The 23,007-nt window shown below is 43.1% G+C and overlaps 1 protein-coding gene across 1 annotated transcript; it reads right to left on the minus strand.

Annotated features, from left to right (window-relative positions):
* Nucleotides 1–704: 704 nt before the first annotated feature.
* FERMT1 (fermitin family member 1) lies at nucleotides 705–22,476 on the minus strand. The gene is made up of 15 exons (XM_032185656.1): nucleotides 22,407–22,476; nucleotides 18,821–18,993; nucleotides 15,928–16,161; nucleotides 14,256–14,402; nucleotides 13,680–13,893; nucleotides 12,655–12,757; nucleotides 11,111–11,218; nucleotides 10,071–10,202; nucleotides 9,882–9,931; nucleotides 7,941–8,065; nucleotides 6,524–6,630; nucleotides 5,330–5,551; nucleotides 3,699–3,823; nucleotides 1,671–1,812; nucleotides 705–984 (listed from the first exon to the last, which is right to left on the minus strand). Exons 2-15 carry the CDS (start codon nucleotides 18,969–18,971, stop codon nucleotides 811–813), a joined length of 2,034 nt encoding a protein of 677 aa, XP_032041547.1. The 5' UTR covers nucleotides 18,972–18,993; nucleotides 22,407–22,476; the 3' UTR covers nucleotides 705–810.
* Between the last annotated feature and the right edge of the window lie 531 nt (nucleotides 22,477–23,007).

Here is a 23,007-nt window from a genome sequence, read left to right on the forward strand (position 1 = left end):
GTTAGACGTTACAGCAAAACAGTAACAAGGACAGAAGACAGAAGGAAGGCCTATGCTCAGAGGCCTTTTTAACAAGCAAATAAATCAAAATAGTACCTAAAGCATTTTTTCAACCTGGAAATTTACACAGTTCCTCAAAAAGTTAACCTTCTGAATCCAGTTTTGTCAAGATTAATGCTTTGTTCTAGCCACCTGTGGCTTCTGTGGAACTATTTACATGGGCGAAAGTAGGCACGGTGTGACATTTTTGAACAATTGTGTAATCACCCCTTGGGCTGTGATAGCTCAGTGTGCAGGACTGCAGAGCACTGACGGAATGCTTTTTGTTCACAGCACAAGTGGTAGACAAGCAATAGAGCTTTGAAAACGTATTTACTTAGTGTTTGTTCTGTTACACGCTGGCCTTTTTAAGGGTGGGAGTTGCACAGCTGTAACACAGCAGAAAATTTGCTTACAATATCCTCAAGTAATTTGTTCTGTTTGAACGGATTGTTGCGGCTGTAAGTACTGGATTCAGAAGTGCCCAGTGCCTAGACACCTTTCGTTGGAAAACTTCTAGCTGTACTGAAGGAAAACAAACTCAATTTCTAGTGTTGGTGATGGAGTTGCCACACCCCATCCAGCGATCTTGGCTTCAGCATTCAGCAAAGAAACTGCAAAGAATCAAATCATTACAACACGGATTGACACGTACAGGGGATTTATTTGTCAGTAATTAAAAAAGACATTATACAATAACTATGGTGTAAGAGATTATTGTATAATCCCTTGTTCTCTTAATCTGTGCCAGCTGAAGGGGAAGAGTTTGCCTCATTCCTGACCTCCAGTTAGTTTATGGAACAGTTCCTCATCCAGTGTTTCATTGTGGTCTTTGGAGCGGGTTGACAGGAAGATGTAGCCCCCGATGTACTCGTGGATGCTTTTGCAGTCTGCGCTCAGGCATGTGAAGGCGATAGACACGTTCTGATCAAATTCAATTGCAACCTAAAGAAAATACATGCGGCAAGATCAGGAATGGAGATAAACTGCAGCATTTCTCTACCTGAGTTTGGGAGACTGAGTAAATGTGAGAGCACAGCTGGATCACAATTACTTTCTCTGCAAACCAAGCATTGTAAAAAATTCTGTGTCTGCCGTATGTTGAGGGTCTTTGGCCGCTCGTTTCTTAATTTTCTACTCCAGCAGGGCCCTCTTGTGGTCAAAGGCCAGTTTAGACAGGCAACAAAACTGATTTTTACTTTTTTTTTTTTTTTTTCTTTTTCCTAGTGGTGCACTGAGAACACTCAGAAGAGCAGCAATGGCAGCCCTGACTCTTTGCACTGAGCCAGTTATGTCACTGCAGTTTAGAGGATGCTGCATGAGCTAGGCTATACAGAGAGAGTACAATGAGATTTCTCTGGACAGAGCGGTAACATAATGGGGTGGAATTTACCTTTGACTCTTTATATTACATCCCACCAAAATGAAGGGCAACTTACAAAGAATAAGCTGCAGATCTTTTAGTTTTCTGAACGTTGACTACAAAACCCATTAAGAAAAAAGTTAGATTATTTTAGTATTTCACAACACTTTCAAAATCTTCTCACTGTGAGGTTTAAAAAGATGTTCTGAAAGCATCCTCCCATGTCTTAAATGTAATGTCTGAATGCAGAGAGCTGTTCCTGTGTTACCTGGCGTATTTCCCAGTTCACATTCCACTGCTTCATGTTGGAGAACCTCCATGTTGTGATAGGGTCTCCTGTGGCTATATCTATTCTTATCAGCCTGTTGTAGGACACCCCAAGCACATCATCCTTCTTGCTTCCTTTAAACCTGAAAAAAAACCCACAACCAAACAACCCGTGAGCAGACTTAGTTTGCAATTATTTCTGTCTAAAGAAAAACTTCATTAACCTTCCTGCCAAAGTGCAAAAAATGTGGGAAAGTTTACAGCAGCCTGGGACTGAGGAGAGCTTGGGCCCTGCTTCAGGACAGTATTTGTTACAAAGCAAAGATGTAGGCTGGTGAATCATGGCATAAGATATAAGATGGCTGATGTCTTTCCAATTTATTGTTTTCTGTTAAATACTGTTCTGCAAAAGGCATGAATTTGATTCTTTTTTTTACAGGCAAAGCGTCAACAACATTTTTCCTTGCTTCACTTCAATAATGCTGCAACATGTTCTTGCATTTATCTCCACTTAAATGATACAAGCATATCAAAATATTTAATATTTTTTTATTATGTACCACCATTAACTTATCAAAACAATTCAGTGTTAGCAAAATATGCATTTCTGAGTAGAAATCATATTGCAAAACATTTCAACATTTCAACTTTCTTCTAACTAGAGATGAAAAATAAATACAAGATGATCCGAACTTTTTGCAGACAAATTTCTGAGCTGGAAAAAGCTGGGAAAAGATGACTCAGGTAAAGAAACTACCTTCATCTGCACTCATAAAAATTGGAAAAAATCTCCTCTGACTGCTGTTTGCATTTTCTATTATTTTGATTCTGTTTTTGAGCCTTCTGGCCTTAGATTAAGCTGGCCCTGAGGGAGACAGCGTGACCTGGACCACAACTGGTGCCTTATTTAATAACCTCCTGAGATACTGCCCATTAGTTTGTAGAAATTCACCGCAGGGGATTTTGCCCATTCTATAAAATGCAGTTTATTTTACTTTTTAGACAGAACTAGTGCTGACAGATGGGGCAAACCTCTTCACGTTAGTAAATTAAATACCAACAGGGCACGTTCCTGGGCACGGAACCCAAGCACCTGGTTCAACTGCTAGAAGAGTCCCAGGCGGAGTCCTGGCTGCAACCCAACCAAGCAGCACGCTCCCAAATAACTCCCGGGGATGGCTCAGGAGCTGGAACATAGAGCTTAGGTCTGCGTTCACTACCAGCTAACGCTGTCCTGGTAGTTTGCATGGCACTGCCAGCTTTGGGGACAGCAGAGAGTTTAATGGTATGGATGTGGGCTGTTCTGTGCCAGCTGGACTCTGTGCCAGAGTATTTTTTCAACTTAGTTTATACTGCAGGTGATTCCTGAGTAGCACTGAAAGAGGTGGAAAGAACAAATGAAGGAGGGTGCCTCCAAGCGTGGCTGTGTAAGCACTTCTCATTTGTTCGGTGTTTTGTCAAGAAAAAGGATGCAGGCCAGGTACCCTTGCAGAGCCATGCCATATTCAAGGCAAGCACCCAGGGAAAGTGCAGTGAGCACAGAAGGACCTTTCTTGTTCTGACTGCACTTCCAGATTAACCTAAAAGAGGGATCATGTTCACTCTTTTCTTAATGAAATGCCAAAGCCACCACGCTCAGCAGGAAGCATGCTATCATACTCTGATGAGGAAGAGTGGGAGTGAATGAACATATTGCAAACCTGAGAACACCAGTAAGATTTGCATTTTCTTTTGCATATTAGCGAGTTCATGTCAAGAAGGGTTTAATCCTGCTGATAGATTATTTCAGCCAAAGCCCAACAGATCTGTATGAAAGCAGACACAGTGGAGCCTCGCTCAAGGAATGGAGCTGCCGAGTGCTACTGCTACAGAAAACGCAGCAGCATGGAAGTTACTACAATTAAAAAAGGTCTGTAGGGAAAAAAGTACTAAGAGAATGTTTCCAGAACAGGGAATCAAAGAACTTCCTGAAAATCACTGACCGTGAACACGTTCGGGCAGCTTGACATTGCCGTAGCAGTGCGATTACCTTACAATGTAGTAGGACAAGCCAAACTCGGGGAGGGACTGCCATGCCTGAATAAAACGCAGCTTGGCCTCCACTAGGGACATCTGGGACACGTTCTGGTGAGCTTCCAGAATACGAGCAGCCAACTGGGAAACACAGCAAGAGAGAAAGATTGCAGTTGACTGGAGAACAAAAACATCCTTGCTTTCACTAAATCAAACCGCGTTCGGTGTGATGCCGTGTTCAGATACTGCATCGCAGAGAGAGAGCACCTGGGGACGGATCCTGAGCTACGAGGGCAGAACAGCACAGGAAGGCCTCGCTGTTCGTGGTTGTGCTGCACTGGGTCAAGCTCCAGCACGCCATAAAATGATCTTGTCCCTGCTTGCTGCCCACAGGTCCATTCTGTATCAGGAGCTTGCTGGGAAATGGGGATTTTCTGTCCATTTCCACTGCCCTCAGCCATGTCTCCAGAATTATCGGGGCAAGGTCTTCCCTTGACACCTTGATTCAACTGCTGTGGTACTGCCAAGCCAGACTGCTGCGCCTAGCTAGTGTTACAGCGAGATCTGGCCCTTGGCTCACTGTTGGAGAAGGGGAAGGTCTGAATTGCACACTCATTGTAAAAATGCTCCGAATCCAGCTACCCTGCAGCAACAGGCTGCTCTCATTCAGAACCTGCCCCACCCCAGGCCAGAATTCTTTTAGACAGTTTGTTCTCGGTTCCTCCTTTGGCAAAGCGGGCCTGACCGTGCTTGCTTCGGGCAGACTCCATCGGCTGCAGCTGAGCTGAGCATCAGAACAATCCTGCTGGAGTGCTGAACACGCTGCACACACCAGGGAAATGGGCTCCTGCCGCCCTCCAGGTGGGCAGGTCATGCTCACAACTGGAGTGCTGTGAGGGAGGGAACGAGCTCAGCAAATCCTCAGGGCTCCTTGCTGAGGTACCTACCACTTGCTACTCGTTCAGGCATCCCAGAAGCGCGCTGGGTGCCATGCACAGGCTGGATACCAATGTTTTTACGGTAACAAAAGTCCCCTTCCCTAGGTAGCTGCTCTAGCTATGGAGTCATTTATCCAGTCCTGAAAGCAGGCTGTGGAATCTGCAGCAAACCCCTCTGAATCGGTGGCTCTGACGAGGAGATGGGATATTGGGGGAGATGCTGAGAGGCAGGTACCCTTCTGCTTTGCCCTGCAGACTGTATCCTGAGGACAGCCGGGCTGAACTCTTGAATCGAAAGGACAAAGAATTAGGTAGAGAGGAAGGAGGGGCACCCAGGCCAGGAGGACAGGAAAACGTTGTTTAAGATGTGGGCAGAACCTTCCCTTCCTTAAAAACCTTCCTTGCTCACTCTGAAGAGACTTTGAGGGGCAGCACCATCAGGAAGAGACCACGAGTGATTTAGGAGGCAGTGTGGATGTAGGGGTACTTGGAAGAAGTGCTGAGAGACCTGTCCCTGTCTTCAGTTTAATTAAAGGCCTCTTGCTAAATATTCAAGGGACAAATGAGTATTGTGAGGTGATTCTAGTGTATGGCCAGGAATCCCTCCATAGTTTCCAAATGCTGCTTGGATCCTGTCTCCTCCCTAAGCAATCATCTGCCTGGTCTTCGGAACCACCCGTCCCCAACCACAAAGCCACGCTCAGGATACCTGCTTGGACTTGTATTTTTTTGTGTAACGTAATGAGACGAAGCATTCTGGTTTCATATCTACGTTTTCCGGATCAGAGACAGCCTGGGGTGACATAGTCCAGTTCTTCATCTTTAGAAATGAAAGGATCTTGTGGACCTCAGGACGGTAAGAGCTATCAGCCATTGTTTTGCCTTTTGAGGCCAAAACACAAGCAGCCATCCACCGAGCATATTGATTCTCCTGCAACAAATACAATTGTTGGATATTTGTGGACAAACCGTATATGAAGACTGCTGCTGCTCACCCATCTTTCACTGCGCAATAAAACCACGCTGGAGTTACTCTGCTTAATTTCTGTGGATGTGTAGTTACAATATCATTACTGTTCTTCCCTGGCCGGGCTAGTTCCATCTACAGAATCTGCCTGCAGACCAGTTAGGTTTTAATGTTTGAAAGCCATTTATCTGGAAAATGGTGTTATTCCTCTAAAAACATGCTTTCTTATAACATGCCAAAGAATGCACCATGTAAAGCTGAGTTTGGTGTGTCTGCAGCTACCGCTGACATCAGCTGCTATGTGCTATCACTGCTGCAGGTAAAAAAATAAAAAAATCAGTGTTTTATCCATTTGAGTATTTCAGGAAGACGGTCTGATGCATGAAGTTACTAGTTCACAGAAATAAATCCAGTATTTTGGAATACATTTGATGGAAATTTCATCGCATGACTACTTTCCACCTGACAAAGTGTTTTACACAATTTGGATTGATACATTTCAACACAAACAAAATAAACTGAAATTGAAAACAAATGGAAGACCCCTATTGCACTGCTCTCATCTGAATGAAAAGTTCTAATTTAGAAAAAGGAAGAGAAAAAATCCCAAAGAAAAAATCCCAATCTTCTGAAACCACCAAGAAAAGTTACTGCAATTTCTTTTGACATTAGTGATAGTATATTCTTTTGTTCTTTACAGCAGCTATGCTTGGAAACTGATCATAGTGATAGAATTAATACTCTTTTGTCCCCTAAGCCATTAAATATTTGTTAGACCCCCCTTTGCATCATTCTTAAGTTCTACTAAACATACAGATCATAAATTCTCCGGAGCATCCTTATTTTTCTATACAAATTCTGGAGCAGGACAATGATTCTTCTAGACAATCTGCTAATAAATCAGAAATAGAAATTTTCCCTTGTCTCATTACTCACATTTTCACATCTTAAATACAGTTCATTCATGCCATCAGCAACAGGAATTAGCAATTTGATTCCAAACTTCTTCGCTGCAACATTTACATCTGGTACAACTTCACATCCTAAACCACAGAGAATCAGAAAGAAATGGATGTATTTAGTTAGGATGTCGCTCACTTTAAGTACTGATTAATACCGAAAAGGAGTATGTAATGGTTGTTTTATTTTGAGATCAAGGGCCAAGACTTGGAAAAGTCAAGCCTAATGAAAGCATTTTGTTCTAGTTCACCGCCTGGACTGGCTTGGCAGGGTGATGAGTGCTCTGACCTCAGAGTGTTATTTAGTATGGAAGAGAAAAGATGCAATGCTCTCAAAACCTCAGCCTGATCTTAGGAAATGTTCAACACTTAAAACGGAGGATGAGATAGACAGGCACGCTTTGGAAATTTTACCCTAAATGACTTGAAAGCCTGGACTTTATTCTCAGAAGCAACTTAGTACTGAAAATGGGACAGAGGTAACGTCTACAACAGAGCAGGCCAGTTCAGGGACCCCAGGGAACTCTGAGGACCTGGCATTTTGTGTTGATGGTGCTACGTTAGACCTGCTGGATTCAGCTGGAGCCAGGAAGCCTACAGTTCCCCTTGGTGTCAAGGAACACCGAGGCCGTGGGCTCCTCGGTGAGGTTCCAGTCACCCTGGCTAGTTTTACCATGCATTTATCTGACCTACTGAGGATGTGCAGATTGGTATGCAGAGCCATTTGTTCACAGGGGTCAATCTTCTTTCTATTTCAAGGATTTCTTCTAGGATGAATCCTGGGCATCACTGGTTCCCTGATGCTGAACATATGATGTCCCTGCAGAAGCAGATGTAGATGGAGGCTATATATAATGCTGGCGTCTGCCCTGTTTCTCCTCCAGAAGCACCTAAAGCTGGTTGCAGCTGTGGAAATCCCCATGCATGAAACAAACAAGGCCTAGAGAAGGTCTTGGAGGTGACCCTGCACAGCAGTATCTAGGTACAGCCTACAGCATTCTTGCCCATTGCATCGTCCATAATCCTCTGCCACCAATGTGCGTTTACCGAGGCCAGAGGTGAGCACTGCCACTTAGCAGAGAGTAAAAACATTTGGCAGGAGAAGGATCCCACAGAGATCACATTCTCCCTGACTCGTCTTCAAGTGAACTCTGGGGTACACGCCATTTTACAAGCTGGGTCCAGATAACCTTGATTTGGGCTAAGCTATTGAATCCTTTCTGTTTCGGCTGCTTCTGCAGATGCAGTCTGCCTGCTTAGGAGTATCAGTAACTGAAAAAGTAGTTTCAGGACTAAATACTACTGTGCTTGCCTTCTTGTGCCTCGCTGGGATTTCTTGATCTATTCAATTCATGAGTGCAACAGAGAAAGGAAAGAAAGGAAAAAATTCCTACCTTTTAGGTTTAGTTTCTCAATCGGTTCTCCGTGTGAGGATTCTGTGTTTTTAAAGTAAGATACAGAAGTATCTTTAAAAACAAACCAGTATGGCTTGATAGATTTGATTGACAGCTTCCTGGGCCTGAAAGAAAAAAAGCAATCACGTTTGTTGTCACTGAAATGCACAAAGTGCTATGTCACACAAAAATGCAACAAAGACTCACAAAGATTCAGTGTATTTCAGGAGAGAAAACCAGAAACGTTAGCACTGATTTAGTAGAGAAATACTTCACAACTACCTACGAAGATTGTCGGTAGAGTTAAAAAAAGAATTCTACTGTCTACGTAGTACTTTCCTTTAAATCTAAGGTGATGATACAAAGATTACACAGCTAGCTGAAACACAGTGCTTTACTACCCCCTCCTGCCTTCTCCAGAGCCTTTCTAGAAATCCTAGTTTAGTCCTTTCCAGAAAATAATGGTTTTTATGTTTAAATTCCAAAAATAACATTGATTTTCAAAACTGCTAACTATTTTAGCTTTCAATTTTCCAATACAGGCAAAAAAAAAACTTCAAGAATAAGACTATTAGATTTTCTTGGACTAGAAAATATTTTCATATCCAAAAAAATTAATAAAAACTTCTTTGAAAGCTTCTAATCATTTTTTTTTTGGAAATAATATTGTAGTTCTCCACAGTATTATCACCCACCTGAAAGCAGTATTTGCTAGTGTGCTATGTGGTGCACACTGAATATTTTTGAATAAAAGCTCACTGTGTAAATAGAGCCAGCAGTATGACACGCAGAGCTCTGCATTTAGGTTTCTAACGAGGCCAATAATTTTAGTAAGAAAATGCTGTTCCTTTAAAGAAACGATGTACAACTTACCAAATTTCTACAATGTGTTAGGTTTAGTAAGTGATTCACCATGTCTCTAGGAAATGTTTAATGGTGAAAAATAACTGCTGAATGCTTTTAAAGCAAGCTGCTCAGCTACTGGGGAAAAATAAACAAGCCACTGTTAGAGGCAAGTAACTGGTGGACCTTAAAAGGCTTAAATTCTCTTTCATCATAAGCCACCTTAATAATTTGCATGTCAAACACAAGTTTTTAATAGGAAATTAATAATTCTTAACCGTTAACCACAGTTAACAATTTTCCTGTGCAATTTTAAGTTTGCTGACTATACGTATGACTTGTTAACAGAGTGAATCTAATAAATATTAATGCAATAGATACCTTTTATTCTTTTAAAACCCTGAGACTGCTTTGCGGTGAAAAACACTGTAGACTTGAGATGTGTGCAGTCGTTTAAATAACCCTTATATCAGGATACTGGGATATATCAGGATAATATATATATATAATATATATATATATCAGGATAATGGGATCGTGGAACTATACTTTCTACAGTTAACGTATTTAGGTATCACTGAGCTGGTTTACTATACTTTTAGTTCAATTTGAAACTTATTTTGATATTAGAAAAAACAGACTCCACATTTAGTGAGAAAGGGACAACTGGTTTGAAAAAATACCCAAGGTTGCTTTCAGAAATCCTTCACGGGGGGAGCTGAAACGTTTTTTTTTGTTGTTTTTCATTGGCAAAAATGAATCGCAGTAACATATGACTGCAAACAAAATGGTAGACTCTCTTACTTAGAAACGATGACCGAAGAGCACTAGGAAATCACAGAAATATAAAGAGCCTGGACCTTTAGCAAGCACAGATAAGGCTGCCCTACCACCTCAGAAGCTAGAAAGATGTGCTGAGAATCTGGCTCAGAAGCAGTAAGAGAAAGACTTGAAGAGGATGATATTAGGCTAGTTAGATCTGTCTGGTGTATTTACAACCTCAGGATCTACTGTTATGTTAGAGTGCAAAACTTAAGGGATCTCTTTTATGGTAAGCTTTTTGTTTTGTATGTTTTATTATTAGCTTTAGTAACTCACCTAACTAGCCTGAGATAATCAGCAAGTTTCGGGATGTCTGTGATGTCCTCCTATCAGGAACAATCAGGAATAATTTTAGTACAATACACTTTGTAATTCTCTGTTAACTCTGGTAAGAAATCAGGTAGGCTCATCACAGCCAATACATTAGACACAGCAAAAGTGCTTGTGGGATGCAAAAGGACGTACCAAAACGTTACTTGTCTTTCCCCCTTCCAGTGCCACTTCCAGATTAGAAAGCGCAGCTTCTATTTCATCTACTTCTGATTCACCAGGGAAATTTTGCGTCTCTGATGATGATGATAACTTGCTTATGTGGTACTAAAATAAATCAAGAATCAGATTTGAATGGTTAAATGTACTTGAAATATGAGTCAAATGCCAATTGGCAACGTATAATGACAATATATGATAACAGGCTATTTGTCGTCTGGGTCTTGGCAGAGTTCTGCAACGTGGCACCTCTTAGAGGGAAACAGGTGAGCCAGGGAGGATTTGCAATGCAGTTACCTACAGGAGTTTCCTATTTCAATTGCCAGGATTTATGTTCCTTCACTCTAATCATCCTGTTCTGTGCTCCGTGAGGCTGACTCTGCTAACGTTAACATCCTAGGGCTGTGACCATTAAGTGCCATCTGTACTAGGTGGAAACTTGGCAGCAAGGTCTCTGGTGTTTGTGGTGGCAGGCTGTGACTTTTTGGCAGCTCCATTTACATTTAAATGGAAGGGATTTATTAATAATAAACATCTGTGCCTTACTACCCACAGTCAGGGACTAGGCCACAGCAAATCACATTAAATGTATACGTACTCCATAGTGTAGCTATCTTCACATTGCTATACAGTTGTGTGGTTTGTTTTGCCCGTTGTGAGCATATGTAAGTACGTATTAGACTTTCAGGAAGAACACGTGAAAGGGTGGTAGCTGGTATGAGAAGCAACACTTCGTAGTAAACGCCTTCAGAACAGACTGGTATCCAAGTGATATCCCATGTACTACATCCTGGCACTGTTAGTAAATGGTTCTGTAAAGTGTCTAATTATTCACTTTGAGTAACGGCATGCTGCTATTGAATTTTAGTTGGATGTTCTTATTGTTTCTCACTGCAATAGCAGATCCCCAGCCCCCAGAGAGCTATTGGCCTGGGCTCTGTTGAAGTCCTGTCCTAGCTTGTGCCTGCCTCTCGAGAAAACAGGTTTTGCAGCTTGGATCAAGCTCAAGTACATGCCTGTAGCGCAGCAAAGATCAGCATTTCTTCCTCCGTGCAGTCAACTTCTTCCAACAGGATGGCCCAGCGGGCTTGCTCATATATTTGGTTTATCCGCACTGCGTCATACTGTAGCAAAAAAGCACAGCACTGGTCAGTAACGAGACAGATTGAACAGGATACAGGTTCATGATCAGCTGCAACTGATCGAGCATCGGGCTGAAGCCATAAAGGCTGTTTCCTTCCTTCCCCCACTTCTGTCCTGCTGTCCGTTCCTGTCCCTCTCTTGTACTAGCTCACATGATGGTACGTAGGCTCAGAGTGACTTGCTGATCCAACAGAAAACTAAGCAGGACTCCGTGGCTGAAGCAGAAGGGAAGATTAAGACATCCCTTTTTGTGGTAATAGGTTTTGGATTGGCTTAAACCAAATGTGAAACCACACTGAGAGTGAAATTAACGTGACACAGCTGACATGAATGTAGCATTCAATGGTTTGCTACTGTCAGAAGACAAATTCTTTTTGCTCTTGGCTTCTTTGGTTCCAGCTCTAGTCTTTCACTGGCTTGACATGTGTCAGATCCTGTTGTAAAATGCATTAACTTTCCATTTTTTGCATATGGATTGGGTTTCATTCTGGTTAATAAGCTGAAGTGACTCATAGATGATCAAGCTTCAGAGCTGGCAGAAGGTGGCGGATGGGAGTGTGACCTCTCTCTTTCAAAGGCTACTTAAATAGCTCACTGCTATCTTGGGTTATTTCATGGCTAGGGCAAAGAATGGAAGTGTCTGGGCTGCAGAACCGCAGGCTCCTATTTGATCTTTAGCGGGGAAGGCATTTCACCCATAACATGCCACTTGAACTAGTAAATACCCTTCTGTTTCTGTGAGATGCCTGAAATGAAACAGATTTAGAGCAAATAACAATGCGAAGGCCAAATCCATCTGACATTTAAATTCTTGTTGTTTTATACTGGTCAATGGTCATGCTATAAATTTCTCTAAATGTACCACCCAGGCCTTAAAAATGCAGATTTAACAAAACCACAGTGACTGACTTGTAGTGAAAATAAAGGCCAATAAGAGGCAACTTGAGAAAATGCAGTCTTGTTTTCAAATAGGACTCAAACACTTTTGTTGAGTGCTTCTGAGTGCTTGAGCCCAGAAAAGCTGAATATTCAGTGAATGGCAGTGAAATGTAACTACCGCTTTTAAGTCGATTTTCAAAAATAGGGCTTATACCTTTACATCACTTAGGATACTGTTGATTTACTTTTCCCCTTAGTTTGTCATGTTAAACGTGAAGCAGAAAGTGAACTACCCCCTCTGGATACTGTTTCTGGTGCTCTTCAGATCTCATCTTTATACTTAAGATCTTATCTCAGGTAAGGAATGGTGATTCAACATCCAGAGGGGAAAAGTGCAGTCTTAGCTATGGGGAAGAATTAGAATTTGATCTCTGAAGGGCCTGTAACAAATCCTCACTAAAATTCTGTATCCTTATGCTACAGATCCTTGACATGAAAGCAGGCAGACAATGAGCAACTATAAAAACGAAGCTCTTACTTTTGGGTTCAAATCAAAGAAAGTGTAATATTTAAAGCGTAGAAGAAGCTGATCATCCTCCAGAATGCCTTGTTCCATAAGTGATCGGGATGAATCTAGCCAGCTGCAGAAAAAAAACACCCACAAAATCATTTGTACAGGAAAAACTATCACAGCTGCAGTGCTCTAATGTAATTGTGAAACAGAAATGGGGATGAACAGCTCTAATTCCTGCAAGTCTGGGAAAAATTCACATAATTGGAGAAAGAGGAACATTCACATGGATTTCCAACTTTTACTGTACAAACACAATACCTAAAATCTTTCAGTTCTTGTTCTCCAGCGCTATTCAGAACATCAGGAATAGAAGACAGAAACTGAGCAGTAAATAGCTACAGGGTGACCTGCGCTAGCAAGATTCTTTCTAATTGCTCTCCAGAAATAGGATGTTAATTTAACTTCCCATGTATCATTAGAGCTCTTGCTTTTCACTTCAGTGTTTGTTGTTTTATAATTCCAGCTACTTTTGTCTTTTGGTGAAATTCAGTGACAATGTTGAAGTTATTGTTAAATGCTCCATAGACCTGAAAGATGGCAGTCTGTATTTCAGTCCTAGAGACGATCCTCTTAAAAGCCTTCATCGCTAAACCCCCAGCGTTCTGTATCCTTCTATAGTGTTTAATAAGTTGCACTTGTTTGTGCATAATTGTTTGCTATCCAAACTGTCCTTTAGCTTTGCCCACAATGCTACTCACTTCACTGGATCTGTCTTCATCTAACAACAGAATTTAGTCCAGAGCCTGCACAATTACATCATTCATCACTTCAAAACAAAATTGTCTAACCAAGACTGCTGAAAAAAGGAAAAAACATCAAAAAGAGTCTAAGTATTTCCAAAAAACACCCACCTAGATCAAAGCATGGTTTTAAGTATCAATATATCCATTTATCACGGTTTTGTTTTCAAGTTCTGGTCTGCACTTAAAAGCTGGATGAATGCCACCCCTGTTCAGCCAGCTTACCAAGAACTCAGAGAGGCTTCTTACCCTGCATTGAGTCTGGCTTTGTCAGCTAACGTCCGAGGCTGGTACATCTCTGCTAGTGTTTCTGGAGAGCAGATGGGATGACTGAAGGCGAGGATGTTGCAGTTCTGCTCAGTCAAGGGACTGTCGCTGAACCAAGTGATTGTAGAAGAAGCTGGTGTCCCACTGACGGGATCATAGGTGGGCGTCATGGTTTTACTATACAAACCTGGACTTGCTGCAAGTTAAAACAGTAAAGTCTTATTCCACAGAATAAGACTTCAGACTTACAGGTAGTTTACCACTTTCCATTTATGTTTTCAAAAAGCTGCAGCACATCCTTTGTGCAGGGCCACAGCTGATCACCTGTTTTCTGGTATGGCCTTTCACACAACAATGGAAAGGAAAACATTTAAAAAACAAGAGAAAAATATTGATGTATTGGGGATTTCAGTAACTTCTTGAAGCTACTAATTTCGACTCAGCAGTGTCTCTGACCATCATCCTACATTAAACTGTTCTTGTTTTTAATTGCATAATGAAGAATTTCTTCCTCTTTTTGACTTCTAGTTTGAAGAATAAAGTCATTCTAGTTTTTACCTGATAATCCAGAACTCACTGGAGAGTTGCACAAGTTTAAAATATCTTCTGTAACTGGTTCTTTGTTGTTCTTGTCTTTTTTCTTCTTCTTTCTAATTGCATCTTCTGACTGCTTCAGCAAAGAGAGTTCTTCTGACCGTCTGATATCTACAATGGCAATTTGGGAAGTAAAGTAAGATGAAACATTAGAAACTTACAAGATTACACCCAAAAAACCCCATGATTCGTAACAGCATTTGGGGAAGCTCCATGTTGCAGTCTGAACCTTATTTTTAGGAATCCAAAAGGAGTACCCACAGAAAATCCGGTCATTTGATGACAAGGCCAAAGACTTTGGGCTCTGAAAGTGAGCTTTGCCACGATTTAAGCCTCTTTTGTAGCAAACATCATTGTATTTTAGGATGGGAAAAATTCTTCCTAAGGGCTATGCAATCACCTTTGAGTGTAATAATCTCAATGAAATGTCTGACTTATTCATAAGCAAGAATGGAAATGGAACCACTGTATTTGAAGTTCATGCCTTTTATTTTTCAGTTAAGAATTTTGTGTTTCCCCTAAAAGATTCTGTCTTGGCGGTACGCTGTTCACTACTGCACTACTGGTTCAGACATGTATCGTCAATTGCAAATCAGAAAAATCTGCAAAATATTTGTATCTTGGAGCAAGCAAAGACATTTCTGATGCTGTTCACTCCTGAGAAAAGTTACAGGGTCCTTGTACTAACACAGTCTGAAAGTACGACTATTTAATTCAACCTAATGTCAGTTGAACAATTATGGCATTATTTTTATCAGAGCTATTAAATGTAATCAAGACATACCATCCTTTCCACAACCCACTGCTAAAGGATGAAATTGAAAGCTACATTGTGGTCAGTGTATCTTGAAATTCCTTCTGAAGATGAATGTGTTGATGGGCTAAGCTTTGAAGATCTAAAGGAAAATGAGTATCAGGTGTGCCCTAAAATCAAAAGACTCTGAAGACGCCTTGCAGACTCAACTTATTTCTATTGATCACGGGCACACAGGTCTGGCATGCTGCAAAACCTCATTTCTGCTTTGGTGCTCCATCCCAGGAAAGGGCTGCAACACATCCACAGGCTTTTATAAGGTAGCTAGGTATGCCCTGACCCAAAGAGGTTTATGACAGTTCTGAACACTCAAAACATGCTCCCTCTAAAGTAAATACATATTTACTTTAGAATACATATTCACATATTTACACGAATACATATTCAACCAAGTTGAATATCATCTCACTGACATTGGTGCAGATAGGTGATAAATCAGTTGGCATCAGTAAGATTGCCCACGCTGAAAGCTGCTGTAGGAGATTGATAAGCTCGAGCTCTTACTCAGTGGCATAAAATAAGCTGGACTCAGTCCAGACATCTCTACAAAACCATCAAAAGGGCTTTGATTATCCAGTCTCCCTGCGGCTCATGGGAAGCATTACTGATAATTCTTCATCAGACTTATCACAATGACGGAGAAACACTGACATGCACTGGATACTAAAAACAACAGCAAAAAAAATCTTTGTCTTTTCATCCCAGGTCAACCCGATCAAATTTTTCCTTGAGCTAAAAGGGGAGTAAGGACTTCACATCAAAACAAAGTCACCTAATAAAATGCTCCAACGTAGCTGCCAGAGGGGATTTAGCTTTACTTACTGAGGATTTTGCAGATGTCACTGACAGCTTTGAACACCACAGAAGAAAAGCTGACTTTCAGTCTCACGGTCTTCATGTTTGGCAAGCGAAGCCGCAGCATTTTGTGCTGAGTAGTAAAGAGCAGCTTAGCGTCTGCCTGCACCCCACATTTATCAAGAGTCCAGTGGGTTTTCAGAAGCCAGCATTTTTTTTGCTCCCACCAAAGAGCATAGTCTGACCAATCTTGTGTCATTTCTAGGAAAAAAAAAAAAGGCTATTAATACATTACATAGCAAATATGCTAAAAAATCAGCTTTGGAAACAGCACTCTGCACATAGAATTTATTTACATTAAAGTAGCGACTACAGTTCCTCAGATCTAGACCCCATCTGCTGAACACTTGTGGCAGTTGCTGGGATTTAACTGTGCTAACCTAGACGATGATTGTCACAGTGCCTTTATCTTGCAGGTATCCACAGGGAAAGCAGATCTCCCAAGTCCTTGAAGTCTCAGTGACACACAGCCAAGGACTGCTCCAAGAAAGACATGGTAATTCAGCTCTTCTCTGTGGCTGCACCATTAGACTGAGAAGGATGGCAACATACTTTAAATAATCAACGAAGAGAATTATTAAGTTGGGAGTAAGCCCTGTAACAATCAGGAAAGGGTTAACAAGCTCTAACAAATAAGATGACCTTCTCTATCACACAAGATGCAGAAACTTGCAACAGAGGTAGAAGCTTGTAAGGGAGGTAGAATGAATAAGATGCAATATGGTACAGGTAATCCTTTAATGGTCTGTGCAGACGGGCAGGCTGGTGCGACTGACCAGGGACTGACAAGAGTTGCCTACAGAAGCTTCTCAGAAAAACAGACAGGCTGCAAAGAGATGACTGTCTTGTTTCACTGATTTCGACTTGCCTGTGTTTTGATGAAATAAAAATGGGAATTCTGTACTTTGAAAACTTGCAGATAGAGAAGCGTTTGCGAGTCAAGAACAGATGGAAGACTTTGTTCATGTGCTACGCAAATAACTTTGGAGGGAAGAGAGCAGTGTCTTTTGTCTGATGACTCTTGAGCACTAAGTATCCTGACCTGAAAGGTATAAAACCTTGGCTAGATCAGCTTGAAGAGTACACACGTAAGGAAGGATATGAAACATTGCTGCTTACAGTTCTGTGGGGAATTCCAAAATTGAATGACTTCCAGATACCAATGGTGTGTATTGTCGGCTAAAGTTTGTGTGATCTTGGTCAAGTCATTTCGGTCTTCTGAGCCATTTCTTGTTCCTCCTCACCAGCTCCCCCAGGCAGAGCGTTCCTCCCTGTGTCTGTAGCACAGTAGAGCCCTGTCCTGTTTTGGAATTTCTTGGGAAAATTGTCTCTCAAGAGAAGTGTTGGTGCAAATCACTTAGTTAAAGATTTGCTTTAACTATTATTTAAAATAGAAAGCTTTTTGCACTAATTGAGTACACGAGCTTCTTCTAGTTACAAAAATGCTGTGAAAAGTTAGCATCATGACACAGTGAAACTCAGGCTACCTTTGCTTTGCTGGCTGAATCATGTGTTTAAGTAAATGGAGAAGTCAATAGAAATGTATCTTGATTTTTAGATTTTCTTAATCACAGATATCCTACCTGCTCTAACGCTGGGAAGGGGATCCCTTAATAAAATCACTATCTCCAACTAGAGTTTTTCCATTACAAACGATTGTTGTGTACAGATGTCCTTCCATTGAATAGGAGACTTCTGAAAAAAATATCTTGTGTCTCCCTTTTGTTTCTGTCAAACCCCATGTTTCAAAACAAAAAATTTCATCTGGCAGTAAGAGCTCTGAAATTCTTGAGTTGCTGAGTTTAAATTTCTTAAGACTTTTGCTGAGGGGTTTTCTTATAGTTCAGTTTTTCTTTTCTTGTTTGTAAAAAGTCAAGCCATGTGAAAAAGACTAAAGTTTCAAGGAGGTTCTTTTTTGACGGATAGTTTTTTGTTGCCATAGATCTCGTATTTCTAGAGCAGTGTGTAGAAAGTCAAAGCTCGTGGCACTCCCATTTGATGACTCTAGTCTAGCAAACGTGTTCATTTCTGTGTGAACTTGGTGATCGAAGACTTCTAGGTATAGATTTCCAGAAAAAAAAGAAAAAAGAATAGCACTTGAAGAATGCATTGCATGGGACCCTGTGACATTGGTGTAATGATCAAATGCCGTACTACCGTGTCTGTATCTAGCATTCTGCAGTGTCAGAGTACAGATGATTATTTTGGGAGGAAGCTCCATTTGGTGGCTTTGAGTTAAAGGAACTTTGATTCCTTGGTTGCCTGTAGGGCTGATGTACTCTGACTGTACACTTGGCATTTCACTTCTCATCTCCTTAAAATTTTGACTCAGCCAGTCTCTGCTCTGAGCGGCTGTTCCCTACTGGATCTATGAAATGGATAATGTAGCTCAGATTTTGGGTAGGGTGCTACTGTAGCACAGTAAACTATCTTTCTAAACACACTTGTAACAACTGATCCTTTCTCTGTGATGGCTACAGATGGATAAATCAAGTATCAGCTACCCGTATTGCCCTCAAACTAGCCACCTAGAAAGTCTATCTGGAACGGGAGCTGAACAGTTACTGTATTTGTCTAACTGAAAGAAACAAAACAAAAAAACAAAAAAACAAAACAAAACAAAAAAAAAAACACCAAAGTTTTGTTTGCATTATGATAGTATAGGAGCTCTAATCACAAACCGGGGTTCTGTCCACATGAAAAGCAATCCTAAGCCTGCAGCACCTACGTGCTGGGTGTACTGTTTCTAAGACCTAAGTGAGGCAGTGCCATTTCTAAATGTGCTGAAGCCTTTTTGTAGAGGGAAAGCTGCATGTATGATTTTAATAACACTGTGTAGATGAAACAGGTCTTTACTCACTGATCTGCTCTACTAATTTCAGCATCACTCCTCCAATGTGAAGGTCGCCTGTGACCTGTAGCGTAAATTCTTTTTGCTCCTCTTCATTCTGGTGATCAACTGACACCAAGAGCTCCCAGGAGTTAGACCCATATGCACCCAAGGAAGTCATTTTCCAAAGATCTGTGTAAGCTCTGCAAAAACAAACACAAACAAAAGGGATATATATATGCTTTTACTCTATACTTTGAAGCCAATGCATGTTGTTTTCTCTCCAGTCTCAAAGCACATCCGTGCTGCCAAGACTTCACAACAGCCTTGGCAGGACTTCTGATGTGTTATCTTGTTACCTCTGAACTAGACTCTGTTCTTGTGATGACTGTTACAAGACAGGCATGCAGGATTTATTTTTATTTTTTAATTCTGGATGTATTTTTTTCCCTAACTCAAGCATCTCCTGTTGGGTAGAGAAAGCCCAGTTTCACCCAGGTTTCCCCACTGTGCAATGCTAATCAGTCAGTCAGGACACCATAACGCCTGCAGCTGTGGGTGGGATCTGTTTTTGCAATCTATCCAGCGAACAGAAGAATTTCCTTGACTTGTACGCTTATAATTGTAATTTTCACTGTAAATGGAAGTTTATACTTGCAGCAAAAGGCAGATGAGTTCTGCTAGCTTGATCCCATGAGACCAAAACCAGAGCAGTTTTACTTCTTTGGGTAGACACGAAGGGGGAGACAAGTAACTGCAATGTGTCTCTGCCAGCAACATCGAGGCACGTAACGGCAGTTCCAGCTGACTGTCTGCTTGCCCAGGGATGTAAGCACCTATCCCGTCTCGGCACACATCACCTGAGATCCCACCAGGCTCCTGCCAGGACAGGTAAACAGCAGTTGTGCCAAGCCAAACTAGAGAGGATGCTCGAAGTAGAAGCTCTGGTTCTGATCAGTAGAGTTCTGCGAATTAGTGAAGCAGGAGGTAGGCATCTCTGTAGGTATACAGTGACTGATGCTGCAGGAAGGATTTGGGATATTTGAGCAGTGAAAGAAGGCACCAGATCAGCACTCAGTGTCTGGTCAAACCAAACCCTAAGAAACTCACCTTTGCAGTGCAAGCTTAGGCAATGAAGTGGGTGACTTCCACTTCCTACAGACTTTCAACAGCATCTGAGAACCCAAGTCACAGACACCCTGGTCTTTGGCACAGTACAGACTGCTTGAACATGAAAAATAACTACGTTATATCCCCTCTAACACTCTTTGTAAACGACTCAATGTTGACAGACGTTTGCAGGTCTTTTAAAAAAGTAGTAAGTTATGTCAAAACAAAAAGCCAAGGACCATTCCCATAGGTGAGGAATGACAGAAGAGGTGATGACCCTTTCGAGGACTGACCACAGAGCAGCCTAGATTAGGTTATGTGAACATAAAATGAAACTAGGGGTTAAGGACCTCATGCCTAGAAACAGGGTTTTCTAGTTTTCAGTCCACCTATGCACCAAATTTAATGCAATTATGAAACTTTACGTTACCGATTAGATAACAGAAGAGGGATTTGGGCCAAAAGATACAACTTGAGAGCAAAGCCCAGTTCAATGTTCAGAGGTTCCCTTCCAGAGGCTCAACAGCCAGCCTGTTACAGCTTAATCTTCCCCAAACTTTCAAATGTTATTAGTGCTTCTTAACTTCCTACAGCTTAAGAATTTCAATAGGAAGGCTTCTGGTATTTTGTTAAATTACGGATCATTCAGTATTTTTATTGTGGAGTAAGCCATAAAGTCATCTAACCATTTCAGTCAAGTTCTTTGAAAAGCTGTTCTCAGAATGCTGCAGACTTGGTTCTTTGAACTCCTTTGGATCAGGGCCACGTCTGTTGTCAACCCTATCGGTACAAAATTGGGTATCAAAGGAATAATACAGGTATGGTGGTAATGACAGTCTACTAATAAGGAAAAATGATTCCAAACCTAAAGGCAATGAAAGCGTGTGCGTGTGTGTTAAAGATTCGACTGAGGCAAAAAAAAAAGAAGAGCAACAGAAATGAAACAATCTGTCCAGCTCAAAACCATCCCTTTAGGGGGAAAATCACCTTACCACTGAGTTTTGCTCTAGGAGTGCTGGTAATATGAATGTCTAAAATCGTGACAACTTACAATAGAGCTCCAACAAAAACAACAGAGGGCTCCAAAAGGCCAATTTACACCAAGGAACAAACGTGGTTCCTATGTTCTTGCATGTGCCAGCCTACACCTTCTCACCAAATAGTTGCTCAACTAACAAGGGCTGGTACTTATCCAAAAAGTCTGTTTTTTCTTGGTAGATAAAGACGTTGTGTTGTACGCTGGAAAAAACTACGGCTGTACTGCCTCAGGGATGGAGCTGGGATTTTGAATTTGTGCTGCTGTGCACCACGTGGATTTACTGTGGTGTGCTTTAGACCAAGGGGTCGTGGAGGGCAAGGGCTGTGCCTCTTGAAGGCTCAGTGCCCAGCAGGCAGAGCTGCTGAGCCGGTACAAGGGCAGTACAACTTGTAGAGGTCGCTTGGTATTACTCTTTATGCACAGCAAAACAAAAACCCTGGCTTTAAGAAAGTCAGAATGCCACCAGTCACTCCTAAGCATCAATAACCGCATAAAAAAATTAAAAAAATCTATAGCTGGCTAAGCATGGAAACATGTGCATGCGATTTCACTTTGAGAGCACGTGTATGAAATCTAGCAAAACGATCCCCGTGTCTGCGCTTCACCACAAGTCAGTATCATTATTTAGTATCTCCTCTGTCCTCGTGTCAGCAAAACCACCTGGGTACATTTTTTCCCTTCTTCTTCGGTTTCCCTCGTGGATACAATTCCGCGTACAAATGCCTGTGCTGACACGGGTGAAAGCGAGCAGCCCAAGGCGTGGGCGAAGCTCTCTTCGACACCGCTGGCTTGCAGGGCTCGCAAAGCCACGGGCCTGGCACCGCCACTTGTGGCCCTTGGGCATTCCCCAAAACTGCTCCCGGCCCCGCTTCCTCTTCAGACCCAGGGCTTTCAGCCTGCTGCTCAAACACCACCAGCACCCAGCCTCTCGGAGGGCACCGCGCAAACACCGCCTCGGCTTGAAGAAGAGGCAGCAAGGACGAGGAACCGTGGTGCATTCAAAGCAAAAACCACCAAGCTGCCAGGGCACGCCGCACGCCTCCAGACCCTCCGGCCAAGCGTGGAGCTGTGGGGCTGGCACCGGGACATCCCCGAGGTGCCTCTGCTCGGGGGATCTGCAGGGCAGCTCTGCCCAAACCGCAGCCCTTACAGCCCCCGGGGTCACACTGAGCAGGGGAACAGAGGAGGGAGTCAGGGGGTGAGGGTGAGGGCAGGAAAGGGCTCGCCGCGGGGGCAGCGGGGAGAAACCGCCGGGGATGGCGGCGCCTCGGGGCGGTTGTGGGGCAGGCGGCATTGCGGCTGCTGCCAGGGGAGGAGAAGGAATAAATCGGCACCAGGCCGGGCCCGGGCCTGTGAGGAAGTGCCGGGAGGGATAAGGACAGCAGCCTGCTGCTGGCCCCGCGTGTGTCTGTCCCTGCCCGTGCCCGTGCCCGTGTCCCTGCCCCAGCCCCTCACTCACTCACTCACCTCTCGCTCCGAGCCGGGCCGTCCCTGGCCTCCCGCCCGGTTCCTGCGCCCTTCGCCTGCACCTGGCAGCTCGGGAAGGGGGGAGGAGGAGGAGAAAGGGAAACAGGAGGAGGAACAGAGCAATGCCCGGCCCTGCCCCGCACCGCACCGCACCCCCGGGGGCTGCGCTGCTGAGGGAGCGGCCCCGCTCCGCCCCTCGGCCGCAGCAGGCAGCACAGGGCTCCCTGCGCCTCGCTGCTTTGCCCTTCCCTTCCCTTCCTTTCCCTTCCTTTCCTTCCCTTTCTTCCCTTTGCTCCGCTCCTGCCGCCGGGAGGGTGAGGAGGAGCCGGGGAGCGCCGCCCTGCCCTGCCCTGCGCTGCCCTCCTGGCTGAGGAGCCTGCGGGGCGGCGAGGGGGGCGCGGGGCCGGGTGCTGGCTGTGGGGTGAGGGCTGATGGTGTGCTGAGAGCACCAGGGAAACCCACCCAAACACCCACCCAAACGCCCACCCCAGCCCCTCGCACCTCAGCCAGTGAAGTACAAGCGATAGGCACACAGCTGTGGCCATAAGCGGGCTCCGCCAACTGGTTTTGGTCACCGAGCTTTGGGTGCTCAGCTTGCTAA

The sequence above is a fragment of the Aythya fuligula genome, chromosome 3 (assembly GCF_009819795.1).
Source record: "Aythya fuligula isolate bAytFul2 chromosome 3, bAytFul2.pri, whole genome shotgun sequence".
Taxonomy (NCBI): Eukaryota; Metazoa; Chordata; class Aves; order Anseriformes; family Anatidae; genus Aythya; species Aythya fuligula.

Coding starts and splice junctions, on each gene's coding strand:
- FERMT1 (XM_032185656.1), bottom strand. CDS start 18,971: ATGACTTCCTTGGGTGCATATGGGTCTAACTCCTGGGAGCTCTTGGTG. Junction 3,824..5,329: donor AAAAATACAAGTCCAAGCAG/GTATCCTGAGCG, acceptor TGTGTTTCCCAG/TTGGCTGCTCGTATTCTGGA. Junction 1,813..3,698: donor TTGTCCTACTACATTGTAAG/GTAATCGCACTG, acceptor GTTTTTTTTCAG/GTTTAAAGGAAGCAAGAAGG.